We start from the raw sequence: 17,262 nt of genomic DNA on the forward strand, positions 1-17,262 counted from the left end.
TCCACCTTGGCAGCTTTGCTCTTCTGCAGCAGTGCAGGAGTTCCTTGCTGCATTCATTTATTCCTGAATGTCCCAGTACTGTGGGAATCTTGAGGCAGCAGTGTGTCCTTTGCCTTTAACAGTGTGCACAGGAAACCTTGGGCTGCCTTGGGAATTTTGGAGACACTGAGAGTCCTCTCCCTCAAAAGGAGACAAGGAATCCATGTCCTCTAGAGCATCCCACCCCTAGCCCAGCAATCCCCTCCTCATTACAAGGAGGTGGTAGGAAGAGAGAGGATCAAACACAGCAAATCCCTGCCCATCCCAGCATCCAGAGCAGTGCTGATACCCCCACTTCATGGAAAAATGTATTAGTATAAATCTCCCATCCCATGGGCTGCATTTCCCATAGCAAAACTTCAGTGTAAAAGCATAATGGTTTCAAGAAATCTCACAAAATCCTATTTTTTAGCTATTTCACATGGGTGAGGATTGTTTGATGGGCAGTTTGCTAACCCTTCTCCACAATATGCCAGGGTCTAAGCCCCAGCACCATCCCCAAATCTGCTCAGAGGTCATTTCTGCTCCAGAGAAAATGCTCATCTCACTCCCAGTACCATGTTGAGGTGATGACTGGCAGCCCAATTTTGTCTGATAGCTGGATCCTGCTTGCAAATGCCATGTCTGGAGATGTCCAGCCTTGCAGCCCAGAAGAATGCATCATGGACCAGCTGGATTTTGCCAGCAAAATGCACACTTATTTTAAATTCTGCACATGCAATGTGTCCTCTTTATAAGGTGGAGGTGATGAAGGATCTATGGGGACAGGCCAAATTTGGAAAGAAGGATATGAGGAAAACTGACTGTGGAGGAAGGTGCTCCAGGCACCAGGGCTGGAGGAATTCCACTTGCACTGGAAATGAAGCTGTTTCCATTGAAAGGCCAGCTTGCCCGTGAATGAATGAAACTGGGCAGGGAGAGGCAGGCAGCTAATCCTGTTTGACATCAGGAGCTTTGCTGCACAGGCACTCCTGGCTCACATCAGTTCAATGCACGGAGGGATTTTCCTGGGTGCCTGGTAGCTGGCAGCAGGATGTTCTGTGGGATGCTAAGGCCCTCCTAGGAAGTGCCCTCTTGGTGGTGTTCACCATGAGGTGGAACTGGGACCACATCATGCTGAGATGGGCAAGACACTGAGGCTTGGTCTCTGCTTCTCTGCAAGCCAGGACCAAAGGACGAACAAAGCCTTAGGGGCTTCTCCCCTCCCCAAAACCTCTCCCTGAAGTGGACATCCCTGAGCTGGGTAGCACAGGGAAGTGAACAATCTTCAGATGGATATTGGTGCACACGGATGGCTCCAAACAGGTCCAAGGGGCATGAGACATTATAGAGTCAGAGCTTGAAAGGACTTTTAAAGGTTATCTAGTTCCAACCCATCTGCCACCTTCCACTGCCCCAGGTTGCCCTAAGCCCTGTCCAGCCTGGACACTTCCAGGGATCCAGGGACAGCCACAGCTGCTCTGGGCACCCTGTGCCAGGGCCTGCCCACCCTCCCAGCCAGCAATTCCTAATTCCCAATATCCCATCTGTCCCTGCCCTCTGGCACTGGGAGCCATTCCCTGTGTGCTGTCCCTGCCTGCCTTGTCCCCAGTCCCTCTGCAGCTCTCCTGGAGCCCCTTGAGGCCCTGGCAGGGGCTCTGAGCTCTCCCTGGAGCTTCTCTTGTGCAGGGGAACAGCCCCAGCTCTGCCAGGCTGGCTCCAGAGCAGAGGGGCTCCAGCCTTGGGAGAGTCCTCCCGTGGTCCCAATCTAACAAGTCCATGTCTTTCCTGAACTGGAGGACTCCAGAGCTCCATTATCAGCAGAGTTCTTGGCTCTCTCCTTTAAAGGAAAGCAGAAAGGACCTCAGAAAGATGGAGGCACAAGCACTCAGTGGGTGGGAGAGCATGGGGGGTCCTGCAGGCAGCTGGCCAGATCCAGGGTGGGATGGGTCTCCCTTTCATCTGCCCTGGGACCGAACTGCACGGATGATCAAGGAACTGGATGAGTTAAAAGACTCCCAGCCAGAGATATTCGTGGCACCCAGAGTTCGTGTAAAGTTTCATACCGGGACCCTTTACTAAATTCTTTCGGTCATGGGAGAGAAAACACTGCAACTGTTTAGTCTGCAGGGAGATGGTGGCTCTGGCCCAGCACTCAGCATTGCTGAGCAAACATGCTGGAGAGCAAAGGGGCTGTCACCCTTCTTATCTCCTCCATCTGCTTTTCACCACGTCTCTCCCACCACCAGGCACCCCATGGGCATCGTGTACCAGTGCAGGATCTCCCTGCTGGAAATGCAGCCCTGGAATGGGGGGATGAGCGACCACTTGAAAATGGAGACCTGGAGGTGAAGTACCAGTCTGCTAAAAAAATGTTATTTACACAAAGGAGCTCAGAAAATCTTTCTCAGAGGCTAATATTTACAAATTCTATGTAGCCAGGGAGCTTTTGCTGTAAGAAATATTGTATTTGGCTGGTTTTTATTTTTTTTTTAGTGGATGTGAAAGATGCATTAATATTTTTTGCTTATCCCCCTGCAGCATATAGGTATGGAGCACCCTACAATGCCTCTGAAGCTGCCTATCCATGCTGGGAAAGCTAAGATAACAGAAAGATTAAAGACTGCAGAAAACATCAACCTGGAAACAACTCAATTCCTCCATCCTTTGTATCTCTAAATGGATGTCCACGATTACCATGTTGCATTTTGCTACATGTTGGCAGACTTCGAGCATCACTGTGTGAGACCACTGGATGGCATGGGATGGAATACTAGAGGTGCAAGGAAACACACCTTACTCAAAACAAAGCAGAAATGGAAAGGTTTTGTTTCTCCATCCTGAAACTGTCTCCTTAGCAGATGGACACTTTGCTGTTGCTGTCCTCACTTTCAGTTCCTGCTGCTCCTGGACTGAAAGTGCAATCACAGAATGGTTTGGAAAGGGCCTTAAACACCATCTTGATCCATCTTGTGCAAAATGAACACTACAGGGGAGGTAAAGGGGATGCGAACTTTGTTGGAAGCACTCATTCTCCAAATCTAGATTCTGACAAATAGCTATACACCAAAACACCCAGCAATAAAAAACCCTGAGCCTAAGCTTGCCTGGAGGATGCTGAGGGTGCTCAAGCTGCAGGTCCCATGGGACCATCACTCTGGGTGCCACCACAGCAGTCATGCTCACTTGGCTGGAAACTGAATCTGGTACAGAAACTTGTGACTCAGCTAGAAAACCTTCAAACAAGAGATTTCCTGCTGGTGAGCCCAAGACCACCCTCTGTATGCCATGGGTCCCCATCCAAGTAAAGCCAGGGATGGGCAAAGTTTATGTTACCTCATTTTCCTCCTTCTTTGCGGAGAAAACGAGGTGCTTCCCTCTCCAGCATCCTTCTAACCAAATCCCATCTTTGGCCTGATGTTGGCATATCCGCCTGCCCTGGTCTTGGCACAGGAGGTCCCTGGCACCTGCTTCTCCACAGGTGCAGGATGCTTCATTCCCTGACAAAATGACTGGGGGGTGTGGGGTTTGTGGGGTGAGTCCCAGGTAGGGTGATGCCTCACAGGGACCCAATGAGCCTCCAAAACTCCTGTCCCCAGGTGAGATGAAGGGAATCAGCTGAGAGCAGGGCTGGGCAGAGCAGGGTGTCTGTGCTAATGGGGAGGAGGCATCCTCCAATCCCACAGCAGCCCCAAATCCCCTCCTTGGGGTGGCTGCAGCAGCCTGACCTGGATTTGGGCTGGAGCAGGCAGGAGCAGATGGCCTGTGGGGAGGCTGCCATGGGCCAGCTGAGCCCCTGGGCTGACAGGAACATACTCCTACATCCCATGGGTTTGAGCCTTTTGGGAGTAAACAAGCAAGCAGGAGCTCGATGCCAGTTCAGCCCGATCTGGAGAGGTCTCAACACTGAAGTGTCTGCCTGCTTTTCCTCACCTCTCATCAATGGATACATGGATTTTGATTTTTTTTTTTTAAATTTCTGCTTTTTTACCAGGACCCCCAGGATCCTCACCCACCAGCAATGGCTGGGGGCAGCCAGGAGCCCACCCCAGCAGAAGGCTGCTGCCTGTCTCTGTCCCCGGGCTGCAGGCAGGCTGAGCAGTCTGCAGTCTCCACCTAGAGCCCAGAACAGCCTCTGCTCCACACTGGAATCCACCACGGGTCCCACACCCCAACTCCCTGCTCTGAACTCAGCTGAACTCTTCACCACCAACACACAAAAGCAATAGGATGGAGCCTCTGCTGGGTCTCACCATCACTGGGAGATGTCCAGAGCACCCAGTGCCTGGAGAGACAATGAGACACTAAGTACCATCCCCATCATGTGCTGGAGCATGAGCTGGTCCCCACTGTAGCTTTGAAATCTTGGCCCCTCCAAGGTGAAAAGAAGCAGCCACACATAAATTTATGGACTAAAAGTGATGGATATTTTTGCACAACACATCCAAGCACTGCAAAGTATAAGGTATAAAACCTTACCAGCACATTGAATTAAAATCAAATATGCCAGATATGCCAGTCTTTAAACTGGAAGGGATTTTTTCTTTTTAGAAAATTAATCCTGCTTCCCACCAAACTCTCAACTGCACCATGCACTGCTAGGCTAAACCAAACACCTTTCCTGTGCAGAGTCATGAGCATGGCTGTACTGGGCAGATTCCAGACTCCAGAGACCTGCACAGCAGTGGGGACAATCCCCTTCTCATCCCCTGTGACACTCCTGCTGCATCAGTGGCCTTGTGGCCACCTCCAGCTGCAACTCAACACGTTCCCCAAAACCCACCCCTGGGCTCACACTGAGCACTGATGTGCAGTGCAAACCCACTGCTCGTTTAATTTAGGATCTGGATCAACTATCCCCAGTTCCTAATGCTTGTGTGGCACAGCTCCTGCTCTCATCCTCCCCTTCCTATCAGTGCAAAACTGTCCCTTTTTCTGCACTTCGTTCTAAACCTGTCTTGGGTTCCATTAACCCCTCCCTCACCTCACCACGGCCCTGCAGGGAGGTGCTGTCCAGTGCCCCCTGGCCCCCACCACGTTCCCTTTGTCATGGAAGGGATGCAGAGGAGCTGGGTGGTTCCTACAGTCACCGTTCCGCTTGGGAGAAGTGGCAAGCTCAAAACACCAGCCCTGTTCTTCACCTGCCGGCACAGGCAGACTGCCAGCCCGCTCCCCGGGCTCCCTCTCCTGCCTGCTGCCGACACTTGCACGGGGTGTGTTTGGCTCCGGATGACTATGCAAAAGAAGGGGAAAAAAAAACCCCAAAACAAACCAAACTCAGAATTAAAAAAAAAAAAAAAAAGTTACTAACATTGTAAATTATATAATGCTAATATGTGCCATTAGCAAATATATAAAAAACCATAAATATATAAAAACAAACATACAAATATAAAAACATACATAATTAATATTTATGCAATAAGCATATATATTGACATATGAGCAAAATAAGAAGTAATTGAATACAAGAATCAAGTGATAAAAATGGTACAATAAATAATAAAAATAAAATAGTAAATGCACTGCAAAAAATTGGAGAATGTCTCCTTTTTTGCCCACACAAGCGTGGGCAAAAAAAGTAGGGAATGTGTCTCCTTTCCACTATTTTTCTCTGTGCTTGAGAGCAGGAGGATGCAGCAACTGGGGATGCTCCTCAGAGCCACCCACGGGGCTGCATTCCCTGTGCCCCTTCAAGCACTGCACAGATATATGAGTGTGCATGGATTTAGAACTGCCTTTGAATTGCCTGGGCGTATAGAAAATAAATCTCTTCAAAGCTACTCAAAGTTTTTGCTGTGGGAGTCCCACAGTGATTTACAAAAGCAGGATGGTTTGATGGTTATCAATATCAGAAATGTAAGGGAAGAAAGGTTTCCAAGCTCTACAAGTTTCTGAAAACCCCTTAATGAAGGTGTCTACGCAAAGGCAGCATCATTTGCTATTTCTGTGCTTGTGCTGGGCTTCTGAGGAGCTGGCATCCATTCTGAGGTTCACCACCAAGATGTTCCTCATCTGCACAGACAGCCATGGAGAGCACCTCAAGCCAAGGAGGTTTTTCCCACTGAATCTCTGCCTCACTGGGGGAAGAGCTCATCAAACTCCTCTGGAGGAGAAACCAAAGGCTGCAATGTTGGCTCATGCACAGATTTTAGAGATGGATGTAGTGCTGCTCTGTGGCACATGAGCACAACTTGTACGGCTTTAGGATCTGCTCCAGGGGCATTGGGACCTTTCCCCCCACCTCTCAGTGAAGCAACACTCTGATGTCTGCTGGGCAATGCCCCTCCAGAGACAAGTGGTACCACTCTGATTTATGTGCACAGATTGGACCATCTGTAATTTAATTATATTAAAAACAGCCAGAGAAAGAGGACTGATGGGTTTTTGCAGTCAGTGCTGGACATGGTATCTGGTGTACAGGTCAGATACTCTCCAGCCACATTTGGATATTCCTGCCTCCACTTCTGCCAAACCACAAACTGTTCCTCACCAATAATCATGTTGAGAAAAGAAAAAAATGTCTGCCTTTCAGCATTAACCATTAATGTATTACTTAGAATAACACAAATCATCATAGAACCATTAGGGTTGGGAAAGACTTCCAAGATCATCGATTCCAACCAACTTCCATGTCCCAGTTCCCACAGTAACCAGCCAGTGTCTGAAAGGGCTGCTGTGACTGGGACGTCGTTTGCTCAGACTAAAAAGGCTACAGGACAGGAAGAACTTCAGCTCATTCCTCTTAAATCCTCACGCTCTGCTTGGCAAACACTTCACAATGCACCCACATTTACTAGAGGCAATCAGTCAGTTCTCCAGTACCTCATGCCACAATGCCTACATCCTAAGAAATGCCTCAACCTAAATTCTCCTCTTCCATCCCCCACCTGGGATGGCAGAAATGGATTTTTGGCCATCTTCCTGGTTGAGCCCCTCTATAAATGGTAACACCAATCATCTCAAACCCAACCAAGGCCACTGAGACTGAAGTGAAACCTCTGCCAAAACCCCAGTATTCATCTCAAGGGTCTAGAGGGGAAGGGTCTGGAGGGGAAGCCATGCAAAGAGGGGCTGAGGGCACTTGGTTTGTTCATCCTGGAGAAGAAACTGAGGGGAGACTCAATGCAGTTACAACCGCCTTGTAATGTGCAGAGAAGGGTCAGGCACTGATCTCTGCCCTGTGTGACCAGGGACAGGACACTGGGAATGGCTGGAGCAGTGCCAGGGAGGGTTAGGTTGGATGAGAGGAAAAGGCTCTTCCCCCGGAGCGTGGTGGGGCACTGACCAGGCTCCCCAGGAATGGGTATGGCTGTCAGAGGCTGCCAGAGCTCCAGGAATGTTTGGACAACATTCTCAGGGGTCATTGAGGTGCCTGTGCAGGGTTGGAGTTCGTGATCCTTGTGGGTCCCTTCTGGCTCAGGATGTTCTGTGTTTCTATGAAGTTTCTACATCCAGACCCAAGCACAGCACTGAACCAACAAAGGGCCATTTCTGGGGGCATCAAGAGGTTGTGGTAAGAGGATGAAGAAACCCTTTGTGGGTGTGTGACTGGATTTGCCATTGGGAATGTATCAGGATGTGCAACAGTGCAGGCAATACAGCAAACCATAGGGTATGCATTTGGGTGTGCAACAAGGGAGCATTAGGGTGGGCAACGGGGTATTTTCATTAGGGTATGCCACTGAGAATGCATGAGGAGTATGAATTAGGGCATGCCACAGGGTATCCAACAGGATATACAGTAAGGTAAATCATAAGGTGTGCATTTGGGTGTGCAATAGGATGTGTATTAGGGAAAGCATTAGGATATACCATAAGGAAAGCTTTAGCATATACTATAGGGTATGCACTAGGGTATGCCATAGGGAATGTATTATGGTATGCAATAGGGTGTGCATTAGGATGTACCACAGGATACACCATGGGAAGTAGATTAGGGTATGTAGTAGGGTATATTTTAGGATGTACCATAGGATGCACCATGGGAAGTGCATTAGGCTAAGTAATAAGGTGTGTTTAGGATGTACCATAGGATATGCCATGGGAAGTGCATTAGGCTGTACCACAAGATATTCACCAGGGAATGCCACAGGGCATCCAACAGGATATGCACTAAGGTACAGCACTGAGTATGCATTAGGGTGTAAATTTTGGGACGCATTAGGGTATGCCACAGAGTATCCTGTGACGTATCAAATGCAGTGTGCCTTAGAGTATGCATTAGGGTGTGAAATGGGATATACATTAGGGCATGCCACGGGGTATCCAACAGGGCACGCAGCAAGGCAAGCCACAGGGATCCAGCAGAACCTTCTCCTCTGGCACCAAGGCAGATCCATGTGCAGGGATGTACCAGGCACTGGCTCTGGCAGCAGGCCAGCGGGCTCTGCTGCTCTGTGTCGGGATGTTCATTTCATCATTTTTGTTTTTTTTTTTAATTATTATTAAAAGAAAGTATCAGCCTTCTGTTTGATGTGCTGTTGGCTGTGGTTGCCAAGGGGAGCAGTGTACAATTACAGCCCCAGTGATGTTCACTCTAATAATACACTTGGCTCTGCATATCTCAGATGCAGACACAGCTCTGCTATAAAGAGCACGGTTGTTCCAGCAGAGGAGTACTCCAACTTATGTTACATGTGAAGGGTTTGTGGCACATTGCTTAACACCCCCCCCACTGGAAAAAAAAAAAAAAAAAAAAAAAAAAAAAAAACCTGGGCATGCCAGTGAGTGAAACTATGACAAGCAAAAACCCCTCAAAGGAGAATTACTTTCAATGTATTAATTAAGAAGGCATTTCTAGAGGCATGAATAACTTATATATGTGTCCACTAAGATGTTCTTTCATGTCCCCAGACATCCAAGCTCCCAGGTCCATTCCAAAGGCTCACACAGCTCAAAATCGCTCTTGCTACCAAAAGACGAAACCAAACTCGATGAGGAGAAAATCAAACCCAAATCACAGGTTGGAAAAGCCTTCTAAGATCATCAAGTCCAACCACTCCCTCAGCACAGCCCAGGCCATCACTGACCCAGGTCCCCAAGTGCCACACCCACAGAGCCCTTAAATCCCTGCAGAAAAGGCGTCTCCACCACTTGCCTGGGCAGCCTGTGCCAGGGCTGGACAACTCAGATGCCAAATGATCCCCCCCCAGTGCCAAGCTCCCACATGGAAGCTCTACCAGCTGTCCACACCATGACACCCCATTCCACATCTCTTTTCCTGAGAGGCTGGCAGCAGCCTAATTCAAGACTTAGCTAAGATTTTGGACCAAAACATGGAGTGAAGGATAAATTCAAACCAGAGTTTTCCTGATGGATGCCCTCAGAAGATGAAGTGGACCATGCTGGCTGTAGGGAAGCTCTTGAGAGGAGCTGCTGGCAGGGAGGGGGATGATGTGACAACACTCCCATGCTGCAGCACTGGCATCTCTTTGGGGATCAAAACAAGTACCCTGAGATAAGCTGTGAACATGTGCAACCCTTGAGCATGAGCACCTTGTCAACACCTGAAAACAGAAGAGGAACCAGGTTAAAAAGACAGTTTACTGCCTGTTTTGCAGGTGAAAAACCACCTTGCTGCTTGTTTTAAGGTCCAGCAGGGTATTGGGACACTGTCTACAGGTACAGGGATGCTGTCTGTAGGTGTGACCATGCTTGGCAAGGCACCTCAATGAGTTTATCCATCAATTCCTGAGGTTCTCTGGTGGGGGTGAGCTGTTGCCATCGCAGTCCTGAGGGAAAGGGACAAACAAGCCCCTGCAAAACAGGAGCATCTGCTGGGAGCAGATGGGGGGGCGAGCAGTGCAGCCCCAGGCGCCAGCAGCACGGGGAGGGATCACACTGATCCCGATTTATCACACCCCGGCACAGTAATTCCCCAGCTCGCCGGTGCCCAGCAAGCCGAGCTCCTTACGTCCGGGGATCAGATTAGTCTGAAAGGTGCTAGAGAGACACAAATCCTGCTCTGCAGCAAGCGTTTTATTAAAGGTTTATTTTTCTTTTTTAATTAATGGTGAATGATCTAAAAATGGCTGACGGAAAATATCTGATGGTGGAAGGGCCAGGACTGTAGCTGGGTAATGTCCTACCATCAATCATAGAAAAATATGATTGTAACATATGGATATATATATATATATGTGTGTGTGTGTGTGTGTGTGTGTGTGTGTGTATGTATATACACACGGATAATAAAATTTATATCAATGTATTAATATACCATACATCAATAGGATATCCACATTACTCTGTAACATGACATAATATCCAATTCTTAATGCTGATAATACATCGTATCAGTTCCAACATACCATATTGATGTTGATAATCAACCTCCTTATTTCACACCAAGGCAGATGCAATGACTCTTTCGTGCCTCATACCCGGCTCTCCAGCCAGGGCTATCAGACCTGAATACCTGAAAATATTCCTGATTTAGGGCTTGACCGAAGTATTTAGGAATCAGTTTGGGTGCATCTGATTGGAGTGATTGGAGTGCTTGAAGAAAGTCAAAATCCTTTACTATCAGAAAGGAAATGTTAAATTATTCAATTTCACACAGCACTTTGCTTTTGACCTGTAGTGATCTGTCACCTTTTGCGCATCAAAACATTTATAAAAGATGTGCAGTTTGGGGCTGAACAAATCCCTTTTGCATATTTCTCGGCACATGAACTCGGTCACCCGCACACCCCGCTCCCTCTTTGCACTTCAGCTCTCCACAACGCTCCCATCACACTGTGACTGGCAACACATTCCTGAGAAGCACTTTGAGTCTCTCTGGAGATAGGAGATATATAATTTATCCTACATTCATACTAGGAAGAGCTGAATGGGAAGCCACTCAGTCTTGCACAGGATGCTGCAGTATAAATCAGTTTACTGTGTTTGTTTGCATGGGTGGAATTGCTGGGGCAAGAGAATAAAGCAAACTGGAAGAGTCCTGCCTAACCCAGGACTGCCATCAGCATCAATTGTGGGCTAACACCCTCCTGCTCTCTGGCCATCATTCCTGGGCTTTAGTCTGGATTTCTTAGATTGCTCAACCTAACAGGGAAAGATTCAAGAGTGACCTGGTATGGGAGGAATGGGATGCACAGCAGGTTTAGAGCTCCCTCCAGCCCCTTGCTGCTAATTCTGGGGCTGATTCTGTCTGCAATTTCCTTCATTCTGATTGATATTCCCTTTGGAAATACTCATCTGGAAAAAATCACCACCTGGTACAGGTAATAGGCAGATATGTATGCTGGCCAAGGGCTTTGCAAGGGCATGGGGAGAGATGTTGTGTTTGCCACGCTCACAGAGCAATGAGAGAAGCAAAGCTGGACCAGTCACTGTGCAGAATTATCTGATATTGATTTTTACTATTTTATATTACTCATATCCCTGCTTGCTGTGCTGCCCCAAAGCCAACTCAAGGTACAGCCAGCCAGACACAGTATCCAAGAGAGCATCTCCAACAACAGCAGTGAGGAGAAGATGAGTCAAAAACTGGAGTGGTGCTGAGCAACAGACTTGTATGGAGAGCAGAGAAATGAAAAGTGAGGTGTGTGAGGGAACAGCCACATGGAAATGAACCTTAAATTGAGGATAGAAATTCATGGTTTCAACTCTGTCTTCAGAGGCAGAAAATTGGAGGTGCATGTGATGCTCTCCCAGGAAACAACTGCCCTCTCTGATGGTGGCACTGCAGTAAAACACAATCCTCTCAGCAGACCACGGGCAGCTGAGGATAACCCTTTTTTCTCCTCATCCAACAGGATTATAGAATCATCCAGGCTGGAAAAAAAAGATCTCCAAGACCACCAAATCCAATCATTAACCTCATGGACCAGTGATCAGAGCCTCTGCTTTTTCCTCCCCTCTGCAACTTTGCTGTCACTGATGGTTTTGGAGCACAACAACCAACCAGTTCTCCACATATCAATAAACAAGCCATCCAGAATAATGAGAAAATAGGCAATTATTTCAGTTCTGTTTGCAATCAGAAACCAGAATCAAGCCCTTCAGCCAGGTGGTGCAGCCTAAAGCCTGCTCAGGGTCCATCCTGGCGTCAGAGGCTCGTCCTGGTCTCCTCTCCAACAACCGACAGTGAGAGATGCTCAATTTCTTTTCATGCCATGGTGATGCTGCCTCAAGGAGCTGACTCATTACTCAGACAGGCCCTGGTGTAGAAGCCACAGTGCCATGCAGAGTTCATGAAATGAGAATGAAGAGTACCTTGATAATGCCCTCTGTGTCACATTATCTCTGTTAACCATTAAAGATGTGCACAGACAAAACCAAAGGTCCACTCTCAACTCATCAATTGCGTTTAAAAGGAATTTGGTAACAGCTCAGCTCCAAATAAATGGTAAGACCAATTGAGATGATGCTACAGGCATCTGAACAACTAACTTTATCTCATTACCTGCAACATATTGAGGAGCAGACTCCGGAATTTGGTTCCTTCCACCATGAAAAGGGCCATTTTGTCACAGAGCTTGGCTGCTGTGGAAGCAAAGCTGCGGTCTGTCACCGCTTTCTGATAGATGGTCTTGACTATCTCCCCCAGCATCTCCTCAGAGTTGGTGGAGTTCTGGGCCTCCTCCATGAAGGTGGTGAGCTTGGAGTCAACATCACTGCTGTTGTTCCTCATGCTGTTGAGAATTTCAATTAATTTGTCCATTTTATTCTTTTCAGGGTCGGTGGTTTCCACCGTGACTTCGTCCTGGTCCGTGAAAAGGGAAAGACAAGGCGTCTGTTACACAAGGAAAAAACAGATATTATCAGCCCATGTCCTTGCACAAACAGCAAAAGGGGAAGGGGATTGGGAGGACATACATAAAAAGAGAGAAGACAAGGCAATTTTTAGTGGCACAGTGGTATAAACTCAGCATTGGAAAGCATAAGCGCATGCATCCTGCCCCAGAAATGTCCCCTTTCTTCATTTCCCACACCACTCAATCACAAAGTCCTATCCCTCAGCTCAAGGAGAAGATGTCCTTGAGGGTCCTGAGCCAGGATGCCAAAGTCTGATCACTTCTGACTGCCTTTGGCATCTTGGACCAGTTTCTGGTGTCCGTGACATCATTATAATGGACATTTTTTTGCTTCTCTTAAGAAAATGCACTGATCTTTGCAAAATCTTCAGACAACAATCTCATAAAAATTTATTTTATATATATATTTAATATAAAAGATATACATACAAATAGATATACATATAAATAGATATATCTATATAAAAATATATTTTTAACATATACACTTCATGATGTAAACTGAGATCAAAAAGTCACATGGTCCCAGCATTCAAAAGACTCTTGACTTTTCCATCTCTTGCCTGTTACACTTTTCACTTCCCATAATTACCACAGAAATTATTGCTTCTTTTCAACATTTTAGTATGCATTTGCTCTTTTTTCCTCAGTGTTAGGCATGCATCTTGCTTGTTCTCGTTTGCTGTCTTCTAACCCTCCAACTCAATCTTATATAATACAGATCTGTAGGAAATCCAATCCCCAAGAGAGTTGTCCAAACCTCTCATCAGGACTCTGGTTATGTTGACAACACCCACCCAAGAGTGGGTGCTGATGAGATTTTTAGTCTTACAAGACTCTAAATTTCTGAGAATAGCACTAAAATGAATACTCTGAAAGTCTCTACTATACTCCCATTTCTTTAAAGTACACAAAAATAACTAACAAAATCTCTTACTCCCCCTCATGCCACATCTAGAAATAGTAAATGCTCATGCATTCAAAGGTATACATTTCCAACATGCACTCCCATGGAATTGTCTATGTTCAGGTTATTTTTGCTCTATATTTTGGAAATCTCATTAGAGCTAACACCATGGATGCTTTTTACAGTCTGACAAAAGAGTCTCAAGAGAAAGAATCTGAGTTTCACAGGGGGAAAATGGAGATATCATCTCCAAATTCCTCAGAAATCTGTGGCTGAATATTGTTTCCAAAAAGGATTTCTCCTCCGTCACTTGCGTGCAATACTTTTGTTATTGTTGGGTTGTTGGAAGGAAGGGGGGAGATAAGGGCATTTCAATTCATTGCAGAGATAAATGGATATCAGCTTTAAAGCAGCAGAGTCCAACTAGAGTCAGAGATAAATGGATATCAGCTTTAAAGCAGCGGAGTCCAACTAGAGTCAAAGTTTGGGATTTAGCTCTGTAGTTTCAGAGACAAATTGCCTTTTTTACATGTTTTTTTGAAAAGTGACTGAGCTCTTCAGATCAGGAGGGAGCTCATGCGTGCACCAGCCTTCCCTTATGGAAAAGGGGAGAGCTCCCAGTCCATGGAGAGCTCAAGCTGGTAGCAGCCTCACCTAGAAGTCAAACTCAGAGCCTCAATTCTTTCAATAAAAGGCCTCCTGAAGAAGCACAAAGACACCTCAAGTGAATTGCTGACACTGGGGGATTAAAGTAAGCTGGGAGCATTGATGAAAACCTCCCTCGAGCTCATCCCACCCTTTGCATGGCCATCAGCCAGACCCTCAGAAAAAGTTAATCCAAGAAATAATACCTTTTCTTTTAGTCTCCTCCTCAGCCTGTCTTTAGAAGACTGAAGCAAATTGATCTTGGGTCTGTCCCCAGCGCGCTCGTGGGCGCTGTCTTTCCGCTTGGTCTCGGGCTCGGGGACGCTCTGCTGGGATTGCTTCTCCACGGCCTCGGGGCCGCGGGGCGCCTCGGCGGGGACGTGCGCCGTGCCCACGGAGCTGTCCTCGATTTTCAGATTCTCAGTCTCTTTGGCGTTTCTGTGCGTTTCTTTGTCGTTGGGCGAGTGCTTCTGGTTGTGGTGCCATCTCCGGTTCTGGCTGTAGCCGTGGTGGCCCGTCCTGCCCGAGGAGTGAGGGGCCTGGCCTCCTTGGTAGAGTTTCTGGTGGTCCCTGTTATGCTTGGTGCCACCCTGCTGATGATCCGTGTGCTGCTGAGACTTGTTCCCGCTGGGAAGTCTCTGCTGTCGCCTGGAAAGTCAAAGAAAGTCATTGAGAAGTTAGCTGGCCGCAGAAAATAGAAAATTTTAACTCCTGTTAGCTGGAAACCAAATAGATTTTTTGGTTTGGTTGTTTAGTTTGTTTTTTATTTTGAAAACTGAATGACAGCATATTAAAAAAAAATGTAGAGGAAAGTCAAAGGAAGTTCACTCATTCCTTCGTGGTTCTGTTGGGCCAGCACATCTGTTCTACCAAACAGCTGGGCCCTTGGCAGGGGATGAAAAATGGGGAGGCAATTTCTTGTCATGTAACAACTCATGCCTCTAAATTTCTTTCAGTGGCATTCATATTTCAGATGAAAGTTTTTGTGAGGTTGGACAACACGACTTTGGTTCCCAGGAAAAATTCTCCCAGGTTTTTGCATTAAATTCTCTCAGCTTTCTGTGTTACTTCCACACTAACCAGGCAAAACAGCAGCAGCGAGTCAGGTAGGCAAGAAATACCAGGAGATATATTTTTTTTCTGAAGGCTTTAGAGCTCCTGATACACCTGGCCTACGGCATCACTTTCTCCTCTTGCCTGCCAACACGGCACACTCCTGCATGGGTTTGCAGTGAGCTAGTTTAAGAGTATCAGGGATTTCTAAGTGAAAAAAAATAACTAAGAAGCAAGATATTAAGTAAACTGGTAATCTGCCCACACCAAATGGTTCTGTTTGGCCTTATTTTACACATATCTTTCAGCACTACTACACCAGGACGGGACACACGCATGGATGAAAAGAGGACCATACTTGGCTCTGGCATCATGGAGGGCATGGCATGCAGGACCACAACCTCCAGAGAGAGGCCTGCGTGTACAGAGCTCCAAATGGATAACACAGAAATACAACAGCCACAGAGAGGAGAAACTGCCCCCAAAGGGTTTACTCGAGAGACTACAACATCTCAGAAAGAGTGAGCAAGCCCCTGAGTGCTGGCTGTAAGCGGTAGCTGAGATGGCAAATCCCCAAAAAAACAAGAGTTGAATGGAAGAAATGCTTTGGCAGTCTCAGGCATCTCAGATTTCCAAACAGGCTGCAGCGTGGCTGACCCCAGAGGAGAAGGCAGAGCCGGAATGCCCTCATCCAGGATGCACCTAAGGTGGAGATGGTCCGGCACTGCCTGCCTTCTCCAGGGCTGGGTCTCAAGAACAGCCAACCGAGGCATGCTGGCATCCCCTGCCTGCTGCCTCTTTGATACTGGTCTTGGCTCTGAGAGCCCGTGGGATGTTTTAATGGCCAGCCTTTACAAGGCTGCTGGGAGCACTGCTAGAGAGTTTCACATGACATCTCCCCAGTATCAGCCCCGAAAACAAGGAACCAGCTTTGAGCCCTGTGGTAACCACTGTGGTTTGTCTCTGTATTAGTTCTGTAGCCATGATAAAACCCCTGGTCAGCCTCACTCCTCATCCCAAACCCCCACCCCAATCTGGATAAATAGCAGTGTTTACTTTAAACCCATTCCACAGCAATCAGTTTTATTTTCATCACTGGCACTGCTCAGCTAAGGGAGCTCGGATGAAGGAAGCAACCATTCACAAATACATTTCAATGGTCAGCAGTCTCCAACCCTGCCTGCCAAAGCCATCTGCCCACGGAATCTGTATTCCTTGGCATCCCCAGGAGTCAAAACCTATTTTCTGAGGCCAATTGGCTTTTAACCATAATGAGTGAGGGCTCATGTTTAACAAATGCAGGATGAAGAGGCTTGTTCATGGCACTGAAGAAATTTGTGTTTACTCTCAGACCACCACATCCAGTTTTCTGAGATATTCAGTGTGTGGCTTTTGATCTTTTTTTTTCTTTTTTTTTCTTTTTTTTTTTTTCCTTGCAAACTGAATGGCAGGGAATTAAAAAAAAAAAAAAAGGAAAAAAACCCACCAAAACGGAGATGCGAAAAGCTTTCCTGTTTGCTGGAGCCTACAAGCATTTTATGAGTACAGATTCTCCACATCAAGTTTTCCTGGCATTTATTTGTTTCCTCTCAGTAATGCAATCACTTAAACCGCTTTGTAAAGAGCAATGCTTATTAAAAGGGGAATGTCAAAATAAAAGTTAGTTAAAAACCTTATCTGGTACTAAGCTCTCACAGGCCCGAGTGTACAAAAGTTTTGCTTTCTGTGGTTTTGCTCTTCTCTCAGACATCTGAGTTTAACTGTTTAATTGCACTTCAAGTCTTGGCTTATAAGCCAGTCAGCTTGCTACTTTATTTAATTTGTAAATATTGCACAGAAATTACAGAAGTTGCACAAAGACATGGCTAAAATTTC

General features: G+C 46.8%; 1 protein-coding gene across 9 annotated transcripts in view; it reads right to left on the reverse strand.

Moving 5' to 3' along the window:
- CTIF (cap binding complex dependent translation initiation factor) overlaps positions 1-17,262 on the reverse strand; it is a 145,649-nt gene that overhangs the window by 24,343 nt on the left and 104,044 nt on the right. For 7 of the 9 annotated variants that reach the window (XM_072922883.1, XM_030257446.4, XM_072922882.1 and 4 more), the window contains 2 exons: positions 14,541-14,982; positions 12,431-12,760 (listed from right to left, as the gene is read on the reverse strand). In XM_072922883.1, coding sequence (XP_072778984.1) covers positions 12,431-12,760; positions 14,541-14,982 — 772 coding nt within the window. The remainder of the gene's footprint in view (positions 1-12,430; positions 12,761-14,540; positions 14,983-17,262) is intronic. The other 2 variants (XM_030257444.4, XM_030257448.4) reach the window with 1 other exon arrangement.

The sequence above is a fragment of the Taeniopygia guttata genome, chromosome Z (assembly GCF_048771995.1).
Source record: "Taeniopygia guttata chromosome Z, bTaeGut7.mat, whole genome shotgun sequence".
Lineage (NCBI taxonomy): Eukaryota > Metazoa > Chordata > Aves > Passeriformes > Estrildidae > Taeniopygia > Taeniopygia guttata.